The sequence below is a fragment of the Pelodiscus sinensis genome, chromosome 2 (genome assembly GCF_052426305.1).
Source record: "Pelodiscus sinensis isolate ZL-2025 chromosome 2, ASM5242630v1, whole genome shotgun sequence".
In the NCBI taxonomy this organism is placed as follows: domain Eukaryota; kingdom Metazoa; phylum Chordata; order Testudines; family Trionychidae; genus Pelodiscus; species Pelodiscus sinensis.
In genome coordinates, this window is record NC_143053.1 from 47,235,649 (window position 1) to 47,261,536 (window position 25,888).

General features: G+C 43.7%; 1 protein-coding gene across 1 annotated transcript in view; it reads left to right on the forward strand.

Annotated features, from left to right (window-relative positions):
* Nucleotides 1-25,888, forward strand: part of CNGB3 (cyclic nucleotide gated channel subunit beta 3) — a 109,653-nt gene that overhangs the window by 41,444 nt on the left and 42,321 nt on the right. Inside the window, exons 4-6 of the mRNA XM_089775977.1 lie at nucleotides 18,823-18,965; nucleotides 20,628-20,813; nucleotides 24,115-24,323. Of these exons, the coding sequence (XP_089632103.1) occupies nucleotides 18,823-18,965; nucleotides 20,628-20,813; nucleotides 24,115-24,323 (538 nt within the window). The remainder of the gene's footprint in view (nucleotides 1-18,822; nucleotides 18,966-20,627; nucleotides 20,814-24,114; nucleotides 24,324-25,888) is intronic.

The following is a 25,888-nucleotide window of genomic DNA, read 5'->3' on the forward strand; positions in this document are numbered from 1 at the left end:
AAGGTAGTGTAACCCACACACCTAGTGTGGCTCACTGTGCTGTGTAGGGACACTTAGACCACTTACAGCAAGCGATAAGAACAAGGGAGTTCTACAGCCTAAGCTGAGAGCCAGCTGGCTTTATAATTCAAGTTGTAAAGGCTCCTATATTAAGCTCCAGGGGTCCCAGGTTCAAATTTGCCTGCTGGCAGTTACAATAGCACCTGCTCTGGGGATAAATCAAGACTCCGTAATGAATGAGGGTGCATCTGTAGCACCCTAGCTCACGTGCTGTGGAATTTGAAAAATGCATAGTGAATGTAGCAGGGGTTTAAGCAGTTGAATGCTGCCCCGGAATCTCTCTGACTCTGCCACAAAGTTACTGTGTGATGCTGGGAAAGTCACTTATTCTGAAGTTTTCACAGATGGCGTAATAGGGCACTCACTTCTTGAGAACCTCATGTATCTGTATCTGGTACACCACTTTGCTGAAGGCAGACACCCAGGCCTACCCCCTGCTCCATGTTCCAACCCTCTTCCCACCTATTCCCTTTATTTCAATGCCTCTCTCACAGCTTAAGCAACTGAAGCCAGAAACAAACTCTGGTTATTCCTTCAGCAACTTTGGCCAGAAGGGTCGGTTAGCCAGTCACCCTCCCTAACCCCACTGTTCTCAGTCAGGAATCGAACTGCTAAACACCTGCAACTTCATTTATCTAAGCCTGCTGGGCTCTGATTGGCTGCTTCCATGGCTCAAAGTTGCTGCTGCCTTTGCCTTCTTAGGGTAAAGAGATAAGTTGTGGTTCTCTACCCCTCTCTTTTATAATCCCATTGGACCATTGAAGTTTATTCTTCAGAGAGTTAATCTTCACAGTAAAGTATATTCTAGCACTAAAGAAGATGACATGGAGTCTGATGGTAAAAGAGGCTCCATGCTCTCTCACTTCTGTTTTTTGAAATGCAAATTTGCTTTGCCTTTTGCCATGCCCCTGCCTCTGCAGTCTTGAGGACACTGTTTACTACTTATGTAAATTCATGTACAGTAAATACACATTCCTTTGTTTAGGATTGGCCAGTTAAACAACTTTTGCCTAAACAAGACTGTGTGGTTTCGAACATGTACTAATAAAACCTAACATGGTGATTTCATAACTTTACATATAATATTGCTACATACACTTCACCATGATATCATTGATCAGCAAGTTATTTTTCATATTTTGTACAAAGATTATTATAGTAGGGTGTAAATGCAGGAGAGCATAGTGTCATAGGTAGGCCCTATGACCATGCCCTGTACTTGAGTCTAATCAGCTCAGGGTTGCTTTGCTTGCTTGCCAATTAAAGGATGAGAATGGAGTCAAACTAAATTCTTGGGGAGCTAAGTAGAAGAGATTTGGGGGAAACCCAAAACACAGAAAAGCCCATTAAAAATTAATAGCAAGGTTTGAATAGTGTGCAGTAAATAAGACACAGACCCACATAATGAACAACAAAGAGAAAACAAATTGCTTATTCAGTGATCCCTGTGCATCCTGCTACACAGGTATACATATTATGTATACATAAAAGGGGACAGAGTCATGGCTGCACAGGCACTGTTAATTCTGGCATCTTTTGATTTGTGGAGCTGTGACTCAGCTTAGGTGATGAGGGTCAGACTGAACCTCTAACCAACATGCTGATGTGTCAAACCATTAATACACTCTGCAGAGTGCCTTACTTCTATTCTCTTGTTTCTCTAGTCTTGCTCATCTTCTGTTCTCTGCTCCTCCACCCCAGTCTTTGAAAGTTTATGTTCAGTAGTGGGATAGTGAGATCAATGAAGCATCTCCACTCCTACATTCTTTCTCCCCTTTGTCTTTGCTCTATGTTGGCTTTTTTGGGAGGGAGGGAGGGAGGAAGGGTGGCAGGTTTGATTTAACATCATTTAAAGTAGAATTGTAGCATCAAAGGTGAATCAGTCATCTGTCTCTTTTCTGGACTTCTTGCCTCCCCAATGAGAGTTTGGCATAAAAAATAGCCAATCTTTCCTGTCTCTTTTTCCCTCTCTCCTTCTCAATGGGATTTTAATATCAATGAGGACTTCCCACTCTCTATATATCCTGCTCTACTCATTGTGGGAGTGGAAAGATTCTCAGATCAAAGGCAAATTACCTCTACACTAATCTGTGTTAGTTTTTATTTCATCCTGTTAAAAAAAGCTCCATAATCTTACTGTATGCATACAGGTTATTGATTTCCAATGGTACCTTCCACATCCAAATCAGATAAAAAATGGCAGTGTCTTTCATTGAGAATGAATTCATTTGTACTTGGGAAATTTTATTCAGTTTGTCGTTTAACTGACATCAACAGAAATTGGTTAGTTCTCATGCTGTTGGTGGGACAGCACGGAGGGCACCAAATACATTATGCCATCTTTACTGAGAAGGTGTGAGAATTCAAGCTTGTACATTTTATTCTATTGCCTGTGAATAGCTGTGGTTGATCATGAAACTTAGGGGTCTCCTTGACAAGCTCCAAAGAGTGTTCCATCTTTTACATGATGACCCTCAAGCAGCATTCTTGCAAAAGGGGAAGGGGACTTTTTTTTCTTCTGAAGTAGGTTGAGTGTTCAACACAGATTTGTTGCCATGAAGCTGGCACTGCAGAAGGGTAATCAGTAATGAGGTGCCTTATCAAGATCATTTTCCACAAACTGAACAGTAATAAAAAATGACTTGTGTATGTACAAAAGCAGAATTAGCCTTCCTGTACCAGTCAGTTCTATCTAGCTCTGAACTATATATTCTGACTATAATCTGGTGAGAATACGAATTCCTGAAAATTCTGTACTCGTAAATTACTCAAAGTATAAGTAAATGGTTATGAGTGTTTCCAAGTAACAGGCTGTGTTCTTTAATAATTCCTGAAGGAAGCTGAAGATTCCCCAGATAGAACAGAGTTAATCACTCATGAAAAGGAAAGCCCCCATCACACAACCATACCAGATGTATGAATAAGTTAAGTGAGATAATCCTGTAACTTGCTGCTTCTCCTCAGATGGTGCACTTGTTCTTGGTAATTAGTTTTAAAAATGATTTAAGTCTTTATTTAAAATGAGATCAGAGGAAATATTCAATGCAATTAAACTTCCTTGAATTGACATTAAAGGAAGATTTTCTTTTAAAAAAATAATAATAGTTAATTGATACTTTGTACATTTTTCTGACTTTCTTTCACATGGTGCATGCTGAAAAATTAGTAATTAAAATAACACATTTTAATCTGGTACCTGAGCCTGACTCTGTGCTCAGTATTGAGTTTGACTTCCCCTTAGAGAGTTCTATAAAGAAGATTAGAGGATTCACAGCCTGTTGTGATTAAATGATTAAGAGGCCTCTCAGAGAAACTGCTGCGGCAAATCTTTGAATGTAACAGAAGACATGTCATGCAACTCAGATGGTTAGTTAGGAGTTTGACCAATATCTAGAAACTGACTTTTAGTTCAATGGCACTGGGTAACTCCACAGAAGCAATAGCTTACTTCATATTTGTCAACTCCCTCGCTGTTTCACATGATGAAGAAAACACTAACAGGGCTGTGCACTTTATTTCAAGATAACTTGATTAATGCTGACAACAGCATCTCTCTGTATTACTTGTCCAAATATTCTGAAACAAAGGATAACCATAAATTGTGATGGATGGTTCAGTTTGCATGGTGCCAAATGAACACTTGCTTTGATAGTGCTGCTTATGTACGTAATCAGAACTAAACCATCTATTAATTATGTTATTAATCACCATGTTTACATTAGTTCTAGCACTAAGAAAGTGGATAGTAGAATGAAAGTAACATCAATCTAAATTCAAAGTGGCTGGTGGAACATAAAACGAGTTTCAGAATACAATGTAAATAAAAATCCTGTTGTCCCTTGTTCAGGGGGAATATGGTGTCATCACTTCAGAGTACATGAATTGTACAAATGAAGTCCCTGTCCTTTTCTGCCATTGCCAGATATCCCCATTTCTACACACACACACTAAAAAAAGGGAGAGCGGATGGCACTATGGAACAATAAACAAGAAATATGTTTCAAATGCCCTAATGAAAAGAATAGTTGAGTTAAGGTTCTCTTGTAATGGCACAGGTGCTAAGGTGTCACCAACTTGTCAGCAAGCCTAGAAAATGAAATGTGTATCTATGCTGGAAATTCTGAAAGAGCCATGCCTTTGCTTTTGCAAAGTGGCAGGCTATAAGATGTTGGTAATAAAAGTTAAACCATTTTATGCTTTATCTCTAGAGCTTCAGCCTATTCTTAGCATTCCACAGAAGAAAACGAGCAATTTGAGTATGCCACATATGCCACAAATACGTTTTCTATCTCTATCTTAGATGCTTATGTGGCCCTCGTTGCCATTGTCTCTTAGCACTTCATAATCTCTAATGCATTTATAGGAGAGATATATACCTTTTCTTGTGGCTGCATTAAAACACATTTTTTGTGAATGGGCTCAGCTTATCAAACGATACAGATCAGGTTATAAGACTGCTCTCTCCCCATTTTTATCTACTGCTCTGCCAATGTTTGTGCCACCTGCAGGCCCACTGACAGAGAATGAAAAGGAGTAGTTGCCCCAGGGCCCAAAATTCAAAGGATTAGCAGCAGCAACTGGAGCCCTGAGCCCTTTAAGTCACCGCTAGAGTGCATGGCGATCCAAGCAGCGGTAAGGGCGGTGTTGGGGCACACTGCACTCTGGGCAACACTAAGGACTGGAAGCCCTCATCCCTGTCCCTCCCGGGAGCACAGTGCTGGCTCCTTTGCCCAGCCCAGGAGCCCATGGAGGCTGCCAGCTCTGCTGATCATCTGAAAATATCATCTCCTGGGGCTGTATATTTACTTCCAGATCACTGATGAAAATGTTGAATAGTCTTGGCCCTAGTACTTAGCTCTAAAGATTCTCACTAGAAATATTCCAGTTCAGTGATGATCCCCCACTAACAACTATTTTTCGAGATCTGACAGGCATGTTCAGAGAGAGCAAGAAGTCCGTGGACTCTGGAGAGACAGAAAGAAAGGGATGCCTGACTGTCAGAGATCCCAATCATGGGGATGGAGAATCCCCAACTAGCCTTTTTTGGCAGCTTTCCTGTGCCATAAAATGAACCAAACAGGAGCCAAGATTATACCCCTCTATTGGTATTCCACTGATACAAAGAAATAAATTTCCCAGTTACAAAAAAGCTTCCTCAAGCATGTCATAATGTTTTATGAGTAGTTCTACAGCTATACGTTGGCATGTCCTTCAGAAAATTGGTTATTTAGACTAGATACTCAACAAAATGTATAAAAGACTACGAATTATTTGTACAAGACATGGACTGTATACTTGAAAATAAAATATTATGGCAATGCTTATGAAAAGCAGAGTTTAGCCATATGTCAAAATCCAGAATTTTATTTTCAGATACATGGGTACATTTGTAAATCACTATCCAAAACAAGGTTCACATTGAGTCCAAAATATGGAGGTGTCTGTGGATTTTCTCAGCCCACAGTGTACGGAAAAGAGATGTTTTCCGATCGCTGTTTTGTGAAAGATTTTAATAAAAATGAATTTTTCAGATTGACTAACAAATATTAAATAAACACAATCAGGAAAATATTTCTATACTTCATTCACCCTAGACCTGTTTCCAACTATGTAGCAAGACGCTACATCTTTTCTACAAGGATAGTAATATTAAAACACTTAAGAGTGATTAAAATCCAACTCCCCAGACAGACATCACATACACAATGTAAGGAAAAACATAGGCAGCCAGTTGTAACACAATCAAGGAAATAACAAGAGATATGCGTACAATACGTAAAGCTGGACCTGATTTTCCACTGCTTTGTGCGTGCTGCAGTCATTTACACCAGTGCAAAGGGTCAAGCACAGCCTTTCTGTAGGTGGCTACATAATGAACAAAGCCACATGAGGTCTATTGTAACAGGCTGCATAAATGTCAGGGTAAGGGATAACTATTTAAAGAATAAATGCATCTGCTTAGACTCAGCTCTCAGCCGAAGGGCAAGGAAGCCTTCCACCCAGGCAAGAAAAGTAGCAACATAGGCTCTTCTGTGGCTGCTTTCGTGGGAAGAGACTAGCACTGAAATACAGAGAGACCCAACAGAGGACATGCCGGAGGTTCAGAACTACTCTGCATGGAATCGTCAACTTCTGCCACTTCCCCAACCTCGTTCTTCAGTACACAAATTACATATTAGGTAGAATAGTGATAGAAATGTAGCCGTGTTAGTCTGGGGTAGCTGAAGCAAAATGCAGGACAATGTAGCACTTTCAAGACTAACAAGATGGTTTATTAGATGATGAGCTTTCGTGGGCCAGACCCACTTCCTCAGATCAAATAGACTGACTATTTGATCTGAGGAAGTGGGTCTGGCCCACAAAAGCTCATCATCTAATAAACCATCTTGTTAGTCTTTAAAGTGCTACATTGTCCTGCATTTTGCTTCATATTAGGTAGGTAATCTCTGAGCAGAGAGATTAGGGGAAAGATTGGACCTGAACAGCCAAGATACACTATGCTCCCTCAGCTCCATGGCACGTACCCGACAGCTGTGAGGAGGCAGGAGAACATGTAGAGACAACCCTGAGGCTAGTGAATTGGTGCCTGCTGAGTCTTGAAGGTCTAGTCAACATCACCTACTGAGTCAAGATTGTGCCACAAAAAAACAGAGCCAATTTGAACATCACTACAGCCTGCAATTACAATTGGTTATATAAAAATGAATGTTATAGTGATCTCAAAAATGAGGGATTATTTCTTCAATAAACCACTTAAAAAATATGCTAACCAACTGCTTAAATAGCCCTAAAATGCTGAGGAGGTGGCAAACCCAAATCAGGATCTATTAGAAGTGTAGCATCTGACTGTGAAGTTAATAGGATTGGATATAGTCCCTTCAAAGAGCAGAGTGAGCTAAGCATGCAGTTCTGACCCTGAAAATGGTCTATTGTTTCTGCTGACTGTTACCTGTGAGTTCCATTACTCTCTATTTTTAAAGAGCCTGTCCAGGCTAGCTATGGTTTTTGCTATGCATTAAAAGGAGAGCCATAAAGTAAACCCAGCAGCACCTCCAAGATCTGTAAGGAACAAAGGGGAAAGCACCTCAGCCACAAGCTCCCATCAACAGTGCACAAATCACAGACAGTCTCTACAACAAGCAGAGGCCAAGCCACTTAGGGTGTTATAGTTCAAGACCAACACTTTAAACTCCACCCTGACGCCTACAGGCAGGCAGACTAAGCTGAAATAGCACCAGTGTCCTATATCTGTGGCAAGAAATTGCTTAACAAGAGGGAGACTGCAATTTGCACTGGCTTGATGATTTTACAAGTTGGTTTTAAAGCATCATCCCATGCAGATCATGCAACCTCTCCAGATTGCTGGCTCTCCACAGCCAGCCTCTTCCTTATGTACTAACCACAGCCAATCTAACATATGCCATTTCATTAGGAGATGACAGCAGAGAGGAGGAGGGAATAAAAATCAAAAGGAAAGTCAGACTGAGGAAAAAATATCACTCACTCAACAAGTGTGGAATATATGACAGAAAACATACACGATAGCATCATCTCCATCTGGGAGAGAAAACCTTTGCCAAAGAGTGACACGGTTCCACTAACGGATACACCCATGACAAAACACCACACAAACACCAAAAGAATCTTGGATTTCTGTTGGAAAAAATGTGAACTAGTGAGTAAAATTATATTTATGTTTATTGGGAGTGACCTAAAATACACTCACTTTGGTCTATGACTCATAAGCAAACAGATGGGACCTCTGACATATAATTTGAAATAAAATCCATTTGCTATAAACATGCAGATACACCAAAAGTAGAAAAAACAACAAGGAAATTTCTTTAAAATCCTTTGTGCAGAAGTCAGAAAATCTATCATGATGTGCTGGCTAAAACAAGAAAATCATTTAATTGCCCTGCAAATGGAAAGGGTAAACCCAGGGACATGTGATGGAGGAAACTGGCAAGATTACAAAATACACAATAAATGTTCAGCTCACTCTGGATTCTTGTAGTAGGGTTTCTAGGGGTATGTGTGCACTGCACCCTTACCTCAAAATAAGCTATGCAATTTGCACTATCGAATTGTAGCTTATTTCGAAAAATCTTATTTCATCCCTTAACCCTCGTGGAAAGAGGGTTACAGGAACTCCAGAATAACGCGACCATTATTTCAAAATAATGGGCTGCTTTAAAGACTATGGAATAGCTATTTGAAGATACTTCCGGTGTCCTGAAATAGCTCTGTAGTGTAAACGTAGCCTAAGAAACAGAAACCCTTTATCTAGAGGAGTGATTGATACAAACTCCAGAGCTCTTATCATTTAATGTCTATTTTATCAAAAGGTTTTATTTCTGAAGGGTTTGCACATCTTTACCTTATTCTTCCTTAGGCAGACTGATCAGTTTAATATCTTGTAAGAACCTAGCTTCTAAGCAATATATACACATGAAAGGATTTACCCACTGGTGGTGCCTCTTTGTGGCCATGCATGGAATAGCAGTTCTCTCCCCACTGGATGTCTCCTGCGGATGGCTGCTCTGCTTCTGCAATGGCCTGCCTCTATCTGCGATTTGGCCAGGTCTCCTTAAGTCTCTCCCTCTCACCACTTGCATTCCAAGTATGGAAATCCAAACAGCACAACTCAGCTAGATCAACTCGGCTAGATCAAACCATTAAATTTGCTTTGTACTGGTATGGTGGTGCAAAGCAGACCTAAAGCTGTCTTAAGTAGCCCGCTGAAGCTTCCCCTTGCATAGAAGAACACTACACTGACATAGATCCAACCTAGCCAGACACATCCCATTTTTGGCCCATGGAGCAGGGGGCTTGTCAGTAGAACTGTTAGTAGAAAGGGATGTGGCCAGGCAACTGCAGTTCTACTATCCTCAGCTTCCATAACAACCCTTTACAGTTGATGCAATTGGGCACAACCTAGAGCAACCTTAAGGCTGTCATAAGTTGTTCTAGAGGCTGAATGAGCCATCAGTTGGTCCTAGCAACAGAGAGATATAAAAGAGGGGGATAGCTACTTTTGCTTCCTTTATCCAGGGACATATATAACCAAAAACTATCAACAGCACAAGCATTTCTTCTCTTCTAAAACGAGAAAATTCCTTGTGTACTGTGAAGAAGCACTTGGAAGACTATGTGCAACAGTGCCACCTGGTGACTCCTGCCATAACAATATTTTAAACAAGAAATTCCATATTACATACACATGGCTGCATATAACTAGCTGCCTTTGGAAGCTCACTTTAGGTATCACATGATGAAAGAGTTCATATAATAATCAGTGACATTAACAAGGAAACCTGTCTTTATTGCTATCTCTAAATAGTAGTTTTCCAGTCAGATGATTTTCATTTCCCCCTTAGATTTTGTATCCCAGCCATATCAAGTACCTCCAATGAAATGTGGTCATCTACAAAATGAGTTTTTTGCTCCTTCTGACTCTCCCAGCTGCTGCCTTGTATTGCCGTGACATCCTGTGCTAGAAACCAATATGCTGGTCAAAGTGTCAAGGAAAAGGTGCCAGTGGCTGCAGAAGAAGGCAAAAGGGGGAGGAAGGAAATACAAAAAAGTACCAAATGAAAAATACTGAGGTCAAAGGCTATGAAATGTAATCCATTAATATAAAGATGGTAGGAAAACGATAGAAGAGTTCGTAGCTACAGTGGAAACAACTGAAAGTGCTATGATGATTGTAAAACATAGTAACTTGTTTCATGCTGTCCACCGGGTTGCTGCGATCTGCAGCGCATTAGATTAGAAAATCATGAGAAATGAAGAAAGGTTGCATTAAAGAAGGGTTTTTTGACAATGGAACCCTTCTGCCAGGTGGCGTCAGTAGCAACAAGTGTCGGCTTCAGGGCAATACATTCACAAGCACGGAGTTTGTATATAACAAATGAAAAGTTGTATGAAGGGGACAGGGAACACAGCATTAGTTTGGAAAAACACCACAGCAATAACTAAGAAATATACAACCAGTAATAGCTTGGGCTCAGTTTTACCTTGACTTCCATTTCCCATGCTGCAGAGTGAAAGTCCTCTGGATGGATGTCCCTTTAACATACCTCTCCCTCTCCACTGCACGCCACTCACTGTTTGTCGTCTGAGGTCAGCTCAGTACCAGAGTCCAGGGGTGCATTCAGACGGGTTCACCTGCAGCTCCCAGGAAGGGGTAGGCGAACGATGCTACTGTGGCTACTCACTGTTGTTACTGCCACCTCTGCTGCTGCTCACCAGTGCTGCTGCCATCTCTGCAGCTCTGCTCTGACCTTAGTCTGCTCAGGTCCAGTCGACAGTCACAGCTCAGGATTTTCTGAGTAGGGGGAACCTGTGATGCTACTGCTGCTGCTGCATTTCTCACCCCACTGCCTTTAGCCACAGCACCATGTTCTGAAGTTCCACTACTTGGTCCAGTTTTCAGTGAGTTCACTTCTAGCAATTTTGTAGGGTTCTTACTGCCTGAGGGCTGCCAAAAGGAAAGAGTGTTTGTGTTGATACAGGAAAGATTCACTCAGGTACCAGGGAGAAGGCACTAGGGGAGCATTTGGAGAAGTGGCCCAGGGAAAAGGCAGCTATATTGGGGCTAGAGAAAAAAACCCTGTCCGTGGCCACTACTTAGGGTCCCTAGGTCAGAACCCAGAGCAGTGAGTGGCCCCAGGTTCCCTCCAACTGTCCCCTCGCCACTAAAAATCTGCTCTTGGAAAGGGAAGCCGGGATTTAGGGGGGGAGTTTCACCCCAATTCTTTGACTTTGCCAGTGATGAAGACGGCTTCATAAGCTGTGACCCTGGCCTCTAGAAAAGGTAAGAGGCAATGCAAAGGGTCACTGCAAGCCTCTGAGACATACAACAACTGCCTAGAACCATGGGGCACGGCTAGAGCTTTGCCACAATATATATAAACGTAATAAGTTAAGACAACAGAATGTCTGAAAAGGAAAGAACGTCCATTTCTGTTTACGCTACACATACACCGACCACGGCTTTCACATTTCATTGTATGGGAAGCTGAGATTGTCTTTAATGTCCCCTGCCATCACCACCCCCCGCCCCTGTCCCCATGGTGGGGGTCATGCAGAGACTGGTGATGTCACGGGGAATGTTGGGAGGAGATGTAGAGAGGTCCCAATATAGAGTTCTCTATGAGCTGCAGATGGAAGCGAGCATGGGATTGATGACCCTGCAGGTCCACCAGAATCTGCAGCATCTGTTTGCTGTCTGAGAAGCAAGGCATATCCAGCTGCATGTCCTTCTTTTCCTGTATCTTTCTCCTCTCCGCTCTATCCTTCTTCATGATATCTGCTCAACTGTCAGGACTGGCTGGACTGTGGTGGAATCAAAAACTGGTCCTGGCTCACTCACCAGCTGGATCTTCTAGTTGCCTGTCCCCCATATTCTTCCTCTTCCTCACTGTTCATGGCAGGAGCATGTGGTGCAGGATCCTTAGCAGCATCCATGGTGCTTTTAGGGGGCCAGGGGTGGAGTCATGCCCAGGATGGCATGCAGTTCTGTGTAAAAATGCCAGGTCTGCTGCATGGCACTAGGGTGATTGTGGCCTCCCTGCTGTAGCTCCTTGGCTTTCATATGGTGCTGCTGCTAGTCCCTGTTGTAGCCCTTCAGGGCTGGCCTTACCATGAGGTGAACTGAGGTGGCCACCTCAGGTGCCAGACTGTGGGGGGGGGAAGGGGGACACCACTAGGGCCCAGAGTGTAGAAAATTGTGTCTGCTGCTGGTGCATATGTAGGTAGCAGAGCAGTACCATGAGAGGAGTAGCACAGGAAGAAGGCAGAATTGAGACCTTTCAAAGTTTTGGCCCAAGTGAGGGAGCATGGGGGCATCATTTGAGCTCTCTACCTCAGGTGCCAAAATATTGTGGGCCGGCCTTGTAGCCCTTCTCCTGCCTGCCTTGTGCAATATTCTCTTAGATCCCCATATTTCTGCAGCTGATTTGGAGCTGTGCCTGCACAGCCTCTTCTCACCACAGGCCCAGGAAACCCAGTATCTCCTGCCTTCCCCAAACAGGAACATGGCTGGAGTGTGGCTGAGTCTACACTACAGAGTTTTGTCAGAAAAATGGCCACTTTTCCAACAAAACATGAGTTACGTCCACACTGCAATCGCATTCTTCTGACAGTAAATCGAAAGAACAGAGGGGTTTTCTGGTATTGGTAATCCTCTTTCTATGAGGAAGAAGTCTTTTTCTACAAGAGCTCTTTTGGAAAAGGCATGTATGGATGGGGAAGAGGGAGTTCTTTCAAAAGAAGAGGAAAGAAGAAAAAGCACAGGTGCCCTGGTGGCCACTTCATCCATAGTAATCACAGCTTAAAGGCTAGATAGAGTCCATTCAGTGTGGACGCTATCTTTTGGAAAAAGAAGATCACTTTTTCAATGTGCTTGTGTGTGTTGGACGCTCTCTTTTGGAAGAAGTTTTTTTGGAAGATCTCTTCCGAAAAAAGGTTCTTCTGAAAGAAGTCTACAGTCTCGACATAGCCTGAGTAGCTGGCATGGTCAGCGGGTCACTTACACTCAGCAGTGACGAGGTGCTAGCTTTACTTACAGGCAACTAGGAAAAGGAATTTCAAAAATTTGGGAGCCTTTAAAGGAGACGGAAGGCTTCCTGCCTACCTGATGCTTAGGCTGTGAGGTTCATAATTGTGACCAGAACAGTGTGGAGAATCGTGGGCCAGCTGCTGGAAGCCAGCAATGGTCAACATAAATAATGCAGTGTCTACACACCCACCGCATCAACATAACTACATTGACTGTGACTCTGTGCCACATGGGAGGGGTGCATCAAATTAGTGCAGTGGGTCACTACATTGGTGGGAGCCAAATTTAAGTGAAGACACACCCACAGATAAATCAGTGTAGGCTACCACTTTGTGTTGATCTGACTGTGTACTGTAGAACACACCTGAGAGATTTAGAGAGATTCATTATTTGGGTGGTCTCTCAATTAGGCCATACTGAGTACAGTTCTACTGTAGTCATGCAATAAGAATAACAATGTTTCATTCCCCCTGTCTCAAGACTCTCATAAATTTAATCCTACAACAGCCAAAACTGATCATATTGGTAAAGCTCCTATGTCTGTCGATCACCGTGGCCAATAAGTGTGTCTATGCAAATATAGTCTCCTGAGGTCTTTCCCTCTGGTTTACCAATAAATGGCAGGAAAGAGCCAATTCAGACCATGGGCTTACACAGATATACACAATGCTATCTCTCCCAGCAGATTCTGAAGAAGTTGCCCTGCGTCCTCCTTATGAACGGATAAGGGATCCAATCCAAGTCTCACTGCAGTGAAAGGAAGCTGGAGTAGGCCCTGGCTGCATAACAGAGAGCATGCCTACTACACGATGTGCAAAGGGCTGAGGATACCTGCTTTCCCAGTGTATGATTAACAAGACGTTAACATAAGCATCCTGGATATTTGAATATTTATCCAAATTACACCCCAAATTTTCATCTTTGGAGGTTAACACAAATAGAGTCTTCAGTTTGCCCGGATGTTTTTGATATATATTAAGACACACCAGTGTTTCTTAAACTTTTTAAGACCGAGGAACACCAAATAATATTTTCATGAGGAACACCAAGGATTTTTTGTTAAGCAAAAAAAAAAAAAAAACTCTGGTGTTCTCCATGGCACACCTCCAACTGCCTCGCAGCACACCAGTGTGCCTCGGAACACAGTTTAAGAAACACTGGTCTACACAGCAGCATTATTTTAGAATAACTGACATTATTCCAAAATAACAAAGAGCACGTCTACACTACAAGCCTTTATTTCAAAATAAAGTCAAGCTGGAGGGCTTCTTACTCCGACTCCTGTAACCCTCATTTTACGACGACTAAGGGAAGTCAAAGGAAGAGTGTTCTTCCTTCAACTTCCTGCAGCGTAGACAGCACCTAAAGCGGAGTTAAGCTTTTTCAACTTAGGATACATAATTGACATAGCTGAAGTTGTGTAGCTTAATTCGACTTTAGCTCTGCTGTGTAGACGTATCCTTTAAAATTTAATTTAATTTTATCTTTGAGTGGGGGACCATTCTTACACATCAATATTTCAATCCTATTTCAGGTCACTGCTAACAAAATGGCAATGTATGGAGGAAATTTAATGTCTAGAACATAGGCTGAGCTCAGCTTTAATGTGTTCAATCAGTGTTAATGGTCTCTACTTTGTAAGTATATTTCATAAAAGAACCATGGCTATTTAATTTTCAGAGTCCTAAGGTTTTACTTCATCTCTGAGACATTTCCATAGTGGAATTATATTAAAATATGAAGGATGTACATATGCTTTTTAAGTTCTCCAAGGTCAAAATGGTCCCAGTTTAGAGATTTAAACACCTTTTGAGTTGATTTTCAAAGGTATTGAGTAGTCACAGCTTCTGCTGAAGCTATTGATTTCAAAGGATGTGAGTGCCCAGCATGTTTGAAATTCAGGTAATTTATTTCTTCAGTTGAATAGATTTCTAAAGCATTCAGGATGACATCTCAACCTTATCTTCCCACTGAATAAAAATGTACTGAGGTCCCAGCTATGTGTATGGAGGTAACTGTAACTGTCATGCTATGGCCTTGTCATCCTTAGGAAGAAAGGTGTGTTTTAACTTCTTATTAGCTAATATGCAGTAACTAACACAACATAAAAGGGAAGACAGGACAGTGTATAGTTTTAGCATGAGTTAGCAAGTCATAATAAAGCCCCCAGCCAACCTGCTCACAGGTGGGAAAACTACAAACTACTTCATCTTCAGTAGGGTTTTACCTCTGAACTTACCATGAACATACTTATTTTCCTAGTGAAAACACCCTTGGATCTAAACTCTCAGCTAGCCAGAGTAGAACTCAGGGCAGATAAGGGATAGGACACAGCCCCTGGAGCATGTTAGAGTTGCCAAAAGACTCATCTGACTAGCACCAGTTTATACCACTTCACTCTTGCCGCTATGGTAGCAGCAACCTGGCCAGATTATATATAGTCTGAACCCACTTCCGTGTAATAGTCTCCTACTTTCGATAATAAGTGTTTGCATAGAGCCAACTCTGATGGTTTTAAGCTAGCTGAGGGTACGTCTACACTGCAATAAAAGCCCAGGCTCACAATCAAGCTCAAGTCTTAACACCTCCCAGACATTGACACACACATATCTTGGATTCAGGCTTGGATCCCAGCTTGCAGGACCCTGCAGGGGTAGAGGATCCCAGCCTGAGTCCAGACAGGACCTAGGATTCGAGCCCTATCATTTTGCAGTATGGATGAAGCCATGCTGGACTCACACCCTGGGACTCTGCCTTGCCTTCTCTATTCCACAATACCAAGTCATCACTCAGTTCCCAGGAAACAGAAGTGTGCTCCCTCTTGGTTTTAGCACAGCAGCTTGGCATCTAACCTTGACATTTTATTCTGACCACAGAGCTGCAAACATACCTTCCGAGAACATTGGTCCTTTACAAAATCTCCTGTTTAATGCTCATGGGAACACAGCCCGATTTTGGTTAATCTCTGGTCCAAAACCAGCAAAACAGTTAACTTCAGTAGGAGAACCAGTAATAACCATGTATACCAGCAAATGGTGAAGAAACTGGCACAGGACTGGCCAAAGACGAGAAAGAGACAGAAGCACCCTGACGCTTGGTGAGTTTCTTGGTCCATTTTTGTATTTATTAACATAGGAATGCATTCTATGAACCATGCAAAGGTTATTACAAACCCTGGGATACAGCAATCTGTATCCACTAGTGTTGGATGGAATATGAGTGCTTTGGTGTCCCACCCACTCCCTTCATTTGGAAATCAAAATGGAGAGTGGGGAAAGCAAACAGTAAAAGAAGCATTTTACAGTAATTTTTTTTGTAGGAAGGGACACGTGTTTTTGCCACAGCATTCTACTCTGTTGAAAATAACCCCGCGGAACGCTTTCTTTCTTTGCTTTCCCTGTACATGCTCCACTCTATTCCAGTCCCCAATTGTGTAATGAGCCAACATGCATTGTGGAGGGACTGGCAAGAAAAGGTCGAAACGTAACCTTTTATCAAATATAGTCTATTTCTGCTAAACATAGTGTATGCAGTCTGGGAGTGATGACATTAGGCATCCTAAATATGACTGGGGTTTTGAATTCAGTCCAGAAATACTCTGGGGAAGGTGGAGAGGCCAGAGGCAGGGCCGAGGGATGGCAGTGGACTTCTGTGTGTTTGTATGCAATCATAACAGACTATATCAGAAGTTCTGGGGAGGAACTAAACCACTTAGATGATTCCTTCATGAACTGCGACCCAGTCCTTGGTGCATATAGCTGAAAACTTTTCCTGTAGAAAGAATTCGAGATAGGTAGTTATATTCTGGGGAAGGGTATATTTTTCAGGTCCGTCTCAGTAGCTGACCATCATACTCTGCTCATAAATATGCTGTTTGGAAACTATACATCTGACTATTTCAGTGGCATTCACTGGTGGCTTCCCAATGGCAGCTTGGATTAACCCCTCTCTGCCAATCAGGCACCACAAAAACTCTGATGTCCTCCAACATGTGGAATGCCTGAAATGACAGAGAAGTTTTATGGTGCATGACACAGCCACTGACCTCCCCGCAAAGCTCAAGGTGGCCTGCAATTTTAAGAAAAAAAACCAGTTACGACTTTTAATGTCCATACTCAATGCACTTCTTTCACCGCAATTAACCAAGCAGTGTCCAGGGAGAGTCTGTGGTCTGAGGCATCCCTCCAACAATACATCGTAGTTCAGTGTTAAAAATAACATTTTAAGCCCTTGCAATTCCAAAACAGACTTTTTTTTCCTGTGCTCCTGCACTTAGCTGCTTGAGACAATAAAAGCTCTGTGTCTTGTCCTATTTCAGGCCCCTCGATCTCAACTGACTGCAGCCCCTTCTCAGCTCGCCCATGCTGCAGCAGAAGCCTGAATCGCCGTACCTTCCTGGAACACACCACCAGGAAGCACTTCCATGTTGAATGTATGGTTGAAATCTAGACAGGGCCAACAGGCATTTCCAGTACTGAAGATGGAGCAGCTTGCAGCAAGAGGAAGGATATGCTCAGAGGCAAAAGGAAAGGCTCCGGCTGGCTTCCTAGTTGGTGCATAAAGTAAGAGCTGACACTTGCTTCACAGTTCCTGGAACAGGAATGGTGATCAAGAGAGGATGCTAGAGTTCAGCAGAAAGAACTGGTGGAGTGAATGCTAGCTCCAGTGGGTGCAAGACTTCAGCCTGGTTCTTGGTGCATCTGCCCTTGGCTCACATTCTCTGTGCAGAGTCCAAACAATCCAGGAACGGTTGAATGACTCCATGACTGTGTGTCCCATGCAACAGTAACTACATAGAGCAAAAGTGAGCTTATGAAGTCATCCAGAATGCACCCTTCCCCTGTGGACACCTGGGCTCCTTTCCCTGGTATCAAGTGGGTAGCAAACATGGAAGAAAGGACGAGGTGACTAGAGGGTCAGGAGAAAGAGAGCTTCAGTCTTGCATATGGTTTCACGGCTTGCATATGTGCATGCACTTGGTTCTGGGGGGTTATTTTTCAGGTTTTGGTGGCAGAGGTGTACTAACAGTAGCTAGCCTGGCTGCTAATGGTTTAATACCATATCTTTCCAATAAAAGTTTAAAAATAAAGGGTTCTGCTGTCTTTAAAAATGGTATCAACATCACTGCATCACATCTTCTCTCATGTGTTTCAAATAATATAATAATAATAAATAATAAAATAATACATGATCAGGGACAATAAGGAAGCTGTATGAAAAAAAAAATCTCAATACAACTATCAACATGAATCAGTTATTTATATCAATCTGTAGTGTGGGATCTCCCCACATCCCATAAACTGCCATATCATTTATAAGTATCGTGCATGGAAATCAAATGCTCCCCCCACAAGCAATGCAACACACCATTGACACACACACATTAAAGGTGCTATTCTCCCTTTTCCAGTGGCCCAAGCACATTTATAATGTGGGAGCACAGAACACCCCAGATTTCTGTTGCCTAGATATGTGCCGCTCAAGCTGTGGGAGGTGCACTTAGTGTTGGCAGTACTGGTTCAGCTGTCCATCACTGTCATGGGTCCATTCAGGGGAAATGGCTCAACTCCTGTTTCACAAAGATTGTGAAGAGCACAGCAAGTCACAGTAATCCAGACAGTGTTGATGACACTGTAATGCAGGGGTGGACAAGGATTTTTTGCCAGGGGCCACTTCAGAAATTTTTGAAGTAGCCCCAGGCCACACCGGAAGGGGCAGGGCCAGAATATTTCTCTGCTTCCCCACCCACAGACCATGATTGGTCTGAGGATGGGGGAGCAAGTGACTTCCTCCCCCCCCCCCCGAGGTTATCCCTAGGTGGCCATGCCCCAGGCTGTGGGAGGAGACTTCGTGTGCTCCCTCTGCCCCCAGGTCAATCAGGGATTGGGGGTAGAGAATCACGCAAAGTCTCCTCCCGCCCTACCAGGAGCGTGTGGCGCTTCTAAGCACCACACATTTCTGGCAGGGCAGAGGAAACTTCATGCACTTCCCCCTAGCCCCAGGGCCTGATTGGCCTGTGGGTGGGGGAGCGGCAGGGCCTCCGTGGGCCAGATACAGCCCACGGAGGCCCTTTTGCCCACCCCTGCGGTAATGCAAACAGGTCTATAGACTTCACCAATGTAGCACTCTGGGATAATCAACTTCCAACTTTCATTGCTCTCCCATACTCTTAACTGTTTTTCATTTTTCTTAATTAGCCCATCTCAAGCCCGGGTTGTCAATGAGTATACCGAAGCCCAGCTGCAAGATATTGTCAAAAAGATTCGGGAAAGAACATCAGCCTATAAAGAAAAGCTGACTGACCCAGTAATGTCCTCTCCTGAGGGCAGTCCTACAGCTTGTAAGTTGCTTTAGTTCTCGAAAGATGCTATTTATTTGGTGGTTTGAAGATAAAAATCCCATTATAAGTGTTTAAAATGCTGGAAAATAATATTCAAAGAATTATGGACCAAATCTTCATTTGGTATCATTAACAAATCTCCATTGAAGTCAATGGCGTTGTGCTAGCTGACATCAGCTATGAATGTGATTCTATTGAACTCCATTGGTCCACCATATTAAATAGTGTTGATAGAGATAAACCTCAAACTATGCCTGTCACCATTTGCAAACTACTTTCTAGATTCTTGGTTATTTTGTCTGTACCCCCAGGGATCAAAGATCTATTCCTTATGGGGGGGAATATGTGGCATCTTCTTCATGGGGGTATGGAGATGATATTAAGATGAGATATCTTTTTTAAAGTAAACAGTGTTTAAGATATGGAGATAATCTTCCACCATCAATAAATATGCCAGGTCTGTAGGTTAGAATGGCATAAGTGAGCACAAAACTGCATCTCACTTGGGAATATTAAACATAACACAGGTTGGACCTCCCTGGTCCAGCACCCTCAGGGTCGGACCAGTCCCAAATGAGGGAATTTGCCAGATGTGGGGAGGCTGCCCCTCCCTCCTGCTGGCTCCACACCAGCACTGCTGCTACAGGGGTTTGGCTCTGGCCTCCTTCTGCCAGCTGGCTGGGGCCTCATGGGGACAGGGCTCCATGCGTGCACCACTCAGTAAGAGCTCCATGGCTACCAGGCCACTGCCGTGCCCAGTTGGGGTTGTGGGGTTGTGGGGCTGCCCCCCCCCCCCGCTGCTACCACACCCAGACGGGGCTTCCCATGGACAGGGCTCCATGGCTGCCCCGCTAAGCCGCTCCAGGTCGGAGCTCCACAGCTGCCCTGCTGTGCCGTGCCCAGCTGGGGCCCCGTGACAAGGCTCACCAGTCCCCAAGATGGGGCTCTCCCACCACTGGACTTCCGACCAACTCACACACCTGGATGCCAATGCTCTCTGGTCCAGTAGCAGCTGTGATCCTGCCAGACTATGGATGCTGCCAGACCAGAGAGTCCTGGATTTGGGAGGTTCAGCTTGTACTGATGTTATGGCTCTTCAGAGAAAAACTGTTTTTCTTCCTTTGTGCAAGAAGAGGAAGAGTGTGTAGTCTTCACAGTCTGATTTTTTTCAGAAGCTATTTATTGATCACCTGAATTCCAGTAAATTGAAAAATATAGTAGGCTGGATGCATGTCAGGATGAAAGTCTAAACTATTATAAACTTTGCCAGCTAAGAAAGAAATGGTCAGTTTTTTAATTACTTCTGTGTTAATTAACCTATCACCTCCCTCTCTGTCACTTGCACTCACTTTTTTTTTTAAGCTATAAATGGTCCAGTTGGAATATTTACTCACACTTAGTTGTATCTTATTCTGCAACTTGTCCCATTAATTATTTTTAGAAAGAAACTCAGCTCGAGTATGGCAAAATGGGACCCAGAGCTCTAGCAGGAGTGTGCTTGCCTATGAATTTGCTCTCAAATCTGTGTTCTAACTGAAAAATTGTAGCAATAAACACTTAAGGAGTCAATTGGCTGGGTTGTAATGTGTTGGGGCTGGCACAACAGTAAGGAGGGCACATGCCATGGTTAAATGTTCCCTTTTGTGACATTCACATGCTTAGCTCCAGGTAAAAAGAAACCTCCGCCCCCGCCCCCACCACCACCAAAAGAAGAAAAAAAAGAGGAAGGTGAAGCCAAGCCAGAGGAGGATCATTACTGTGATATGCTGTGCTGTAAATTTAAGAAACCACCGCTGAAAGAATACCTGAAGATGATGGCGCTACCAGACAGTATAGATGCATACACAGGTAAACCAAATGCAGTCACACAGGAAAGTGTCAAAGGCAGGATAAAAGTCTGTATTACTTGTGTTCGAGCAGCACCTGGAGGACCTATCTGAGGTCAGAGCCCCCCTGCTCAAGTGTGGGGTGAGAGGCAGTCCCTCTGTGAAGAGCTTTCTGTGTCACTAGCCAAGAAAGAGAAAGGCTGAGAGTGGAAACAGGGGCACTAAGAGGTGAGGCCATTGCCTAAGCTCACCAGCAGAGCCAGGAATACAAAGCAGATTTCCTGAGTCCCAATTCAATTCCTGATCCCCCTAGGTTCCAGTGGGCTGCCCCTTCACTTCTGAAAGATCTTGGATGGCAAACAGAGTTTTCATGAAAATCTGACACTACCCAAACTGAACAACTGGGCTGGTCTCCACTTCAGCAGCAGGGGGTAGGGTGTCTGTATTGGAAAGAGGAGAGACGAGAGAGTCTCCTTCCCCTCACCCTTTTAGGTTATGTCTACACTGCAGACCTTAAAACAGCTGTAATGTCTTCCCTAGAGCTGCTCTTTGCTGGCAAGAGAGACTTTTCCTGCTGGAACAATGAAACCGCCCCCAATGAGTGTCATTAACTACCACTGCCCTGCCCCCTCCTCAAAAAAACCCTCAACAGATATGTTCTATTTTAAAACCGTATTTTAAATGTAAGTGAACCCAGCCCTCTTCCTTGCATACATTCCTTGTGTGACTCCTAGCTCTTACCAGACTCCCTTTCACAGACCTGGCTGCGCTGTAAATGGCAGAAGGTGATCTGCTCCTCTCTGCAGAAACTGTTCTAGATTTAATCCATTTAATGGTTTAGTTCTGTTTTAACAATAAGGGTTGGAATCTGTCAGAAAAGTGTTCGTGTTCCAAAACCCACAAGGCAAAACAAGGAAATGTTTTCCATAAGGTGGATTTCCACTCCTGAGTTTGAAGAGTTGCCAGATTTTTGACTGTAAAACACCAGTTAAACTCAATGGTACCCTTGTGTCTAAAACTTGACGCAATGTCCTAAAGACGCCGAGTATGACTACACTGCAGTTAAAAACCCCTGGCTGGCTCATGCCCGCTGACTTGGGTTTACAGCACTGGGGCTCGGGAGGCTGTTTAATTGCAGTGTAGACATTTGGGCTTTGACTGGAGCCCAGGCAGTAGTGAAGTGGGAGGCTCCCAGAGCTTAGGCTGCAGTCAGAACATGAACAGCTACAAAGCAATTAAACAGCCCCTTTGCCCAGCCCCTGTGAGCCTTAGGCAGCTGGCATGGGCCAGCCAGTCATGTCTACATGCAGTGTAGATCAGGGTGGGCAATAAGTTTTGGTGCGGGGCCACTCCAAGGACCGTATTCTTCCATTATATTAGTGGAGGTGGTGCAGGGTCTAGGATGGAGGTTGAGGGCAGAAGGAAACTTGGGCTAAGGGACTGGGGTGCAGGAGGGCATGTGGGGTCTGGGAGGGAGTTTGGGTGAAATAAGCAGTCATGACCTGGAGCACGGGACTGGGCTCAGGAGGAGGTGCAAAGGTTTGGGCTTGTGACCTAGGGCAGGAAGGAGTAGTGACCTGGGGCAAGGAATTGGGGTTCAGGGGCTTGGGTTGTAACATAGAATAGGAAAGGATTGTGACCTAAAGCAGGGGACGGAGGTGCAGGAGTTTGGGTTGTGACCTAATGCAAGAGGGGATTGTGACCTGGGGCAGTGTATTGGGGTTCAGGAGGTGGAAAGAGGGTTTGGGTTATGTCAGGTGGCAATGGGTTGCGGGGGAGAGAGGGGCTGAGGTGCCAGAGACAGACTCTGGCTGAGACCCCTTACCTGGGTGACTCCCAGCCAACAACCCAGCACATTTCTCAAGAAGCCTCCCTGCCTGCCCCATCCCCACAGAGGCTTCAGGGGCCATGTGCATCTGTGAATAAGACCCTGAGGGAAGAGCGGAGTGGTGCTTTGCATGCTGCTTGTTATTCAGGAAGTCCCATTGTTCAGAAACCAGCCAATGGGGTTGTGCTAAGGGCGGGGACAGTGCATAAAGCCTCTCCCTCACTCCCCCACAGCTGTGAAACACAAATGGCCCATCAGCCGCTTTTCTGAGTGGCATGCAGGCGGGGGGGGGGGGGGGGGGGGGCGAGGGAGGGAGACACAGAGGGAGGGGGGGAGGGTCTACACTCGCGGCTTCTTGCGCAAGTATGGCTGTTCTTGCGCAAGAATCCGCAGAGCGTCTACACTGCCCGCCTGCTCTTGCGCAAGGAAATTTACAGTACAGCGTGGTAAGAGGGCTTCTTGTGCAAGAGCTACGCTCTTTTTTAACAGGTGTAAGCCCTCTTGCACAGAAGCTCTTGCACAAGAGGGCAGTGTGGACGCTCGGCAGGGATTTCATGCGCAAGAAAGCCCTATGGCTAAAATGGCCGTCGGAGCTTTCTTGCACAAGAGAGCGTCCACACTGCCACGGGAGCTCTTGCACAAAAGCACAGCGTGCACATGGCAGTGTGGATGTTTTCTTGCGCAAGACTTCTTGCACAAGAATCCTTGGGCAAGATGTTCTTGCACAAGAAGCCACAAGTGTAGATGTAGCCAGAGAGTCTGCCTGAAGCTTCCCACTGCATTCCTAGGCCAGATCTGGTGGTTTGGCAAGATGGATCTGGTGGCTTGGAGGCCCTATTTTGCCCAGGCCTGGAATGTGTATTTACCCAGTATGCAAAGTTTTATACTACTATATGCAACCTTATGGTGAATAGTTAAGGAGCTGGAATAATCCGTACTTCTTTCTGGACATCTGTGAAAAGCAATTATAAGAGTCTGACAAAGATGCTATCGAGTCATTTTTTTAATTGTATACAGGAAAGCATTGTACACTAGCTAGGAGCAGGAGTGATGAATTCTGCAACATTGGTGAGTTTTTTAAAAGATCTCTCTGCATAGCAATATGTGGTAACTTTGCAGAAATATCATCTCACCTCCTAATAGACAACAGTCATATTGCCCCTCACATGTTCAAAGCCCTGTTTTGATCTGAACAGATTCCTCCTCCCATCATTCTGTGAGTGAGGTGAGTCACTACTACTATCGCCATCCTTCTTTGACAGATGGGGAAATGCAGAGAAGTTACACAGCAAGGGAATGGCTTAGTCACCATTAGAACTCAGGATTTCCTATCTCCCAGTCCAGTGTTAGTACCGCCACATCACAGTGTCTGGTACAGCTGCAAATTGCATTGTTTTCCTCGCAGTGTGGGCCCTTTATTCCCAAACACTGGAAAGAAATAAAAAGATGATGATTTCATACGGATTAAAACACTAGCTCCTATTTTCTTTTCCAGATCGTCGCTATGTAGCGTGGCTCCTGATCATTACTATTGCTTATAACTGGAACTGCTGGTTCATTCCACTGCGCTGTGTGTTCCCAGTACAAAGAGAAAGCAACATAGTCTATTGGATTCTCGTAGACATTGTTTGCGATATTTGCTACATATGTGATCTGGTAGTGTTCCAACCCCGAATACAATTTGTAAAAGGCGGAGATATAATAGTAAGTAAGGATGGGAAGTGGAATTTCCACATTAGCAGTTGTACTTTGAAGTAGGAGCTTGTTTAAATCTGAAATAGATTTTTTCTCACAAGGCACATCTGTGCTTCTTTAAGAACATAAGAATGGCCATATTGGGTCAGACCAAAGGTGCATCCAGCCCAGTACCTGTCTGCCAACAGTGGCCAATGCCAGGTGTCCCAGAGGGAGTAATGATCAAGTGATCTCTCTCCTGCCATCCATCTCCACACTCTGACAAACAGAGGCTAGAGATATCATTCCTTACTCATACTGGCTAATAGCCATTAATGGACTTAACCTCCATGAATGTATCTAGTTCTCTTTTAAACCCTGTTATAGTTCTAGCCTTCATAACCTTCTCAGGCAAGGAGTTCCACAGATTGACTATGTGCTGTGTGCAGAAGAACTTCCTTTTATTTGTTTTAAACCTGCTGCCCATTAGTTTCATTTGGTGGCTCCTAGTTCTTATATTATGAGAACAAGTACATAACTTTTCCTTATTCACTTTCTCCACACCACTCTGATTTTATATACCTCTATCCAGTGCTTTTTTTAATGATGGTACTGCCCAGTACGCAGTACCAGCACCTCCAGTCAGAGCTCAACTTTTCCCCTGGAGTACCAGCACCTTTTTTTTTTTTAAACACACAAAAAAGCACTGCCTCTATCATATCCCCCCCCCCCTTTGTCTCCTCTTTTCTAAGCTGAAAAGTCCTGTTGTTTAACCTCTCTTCAAATGGGACCCGTTCCAACTCCCTAATCATTTTAGCTGCCCTTCTCTGAACCTTTTCTAATGCCAGTATATCTTTTTTGAGATGAGGAGACCACATCTGTACGCAGTATTCAAAATGTGGGCAAACCATGGATTTATATAAGGGCAATAAGATATTCTCCATCTTATTCTTTATCCCTTTTTTAATAATTCCTAACATCCTGTTTGCTTTTTTTTGACTGCCACTGCACACTGTGTAGACATCTTTAGAGAACTATCCACGATGACTCCAAGATCTCTTTCCTGATTAGTTGTAGCTAAATTAGCCCCATCATATTATATGTATAGTTGGGTTATTTTTTGCAATGTGCATTACTTTACATTTATCCACATTAAATTTCATTTGTTATTTTGTTGCCCAATCACTTAGTTTTGTGAGATGTTTTTGAAGTTCTTCAAAGTCTGCTTTGGTCTTAACCTTGAGCAGTTTAGTATCATCTGCAAATTTTGCTACCTCACTGTTTACCCCTTTCTCCAGATCATTTATGAATATGTTGAATAGGATTGGTCCTAGGACTGACCCTTGGGGAACACCACTAGTTACCTCTCTCCATTTGGAAATTTACCATGTATTATTATCCTTTGTTTCCTATCTTTTAACCAGTTCTCAGTCTATGAAAGGATCTTCCCTCTTATCCCATGACATCTTAATTTACGTAAGAGCCTTTGGTGAGGGATCTTGTCAAAGGCTTTCTGGAAATCTAAGTACACTATATCTACTGGATCCCCCTTGTCCACATGTTTGTTGACCCCTTCAAAGAACTCTAATAGATTA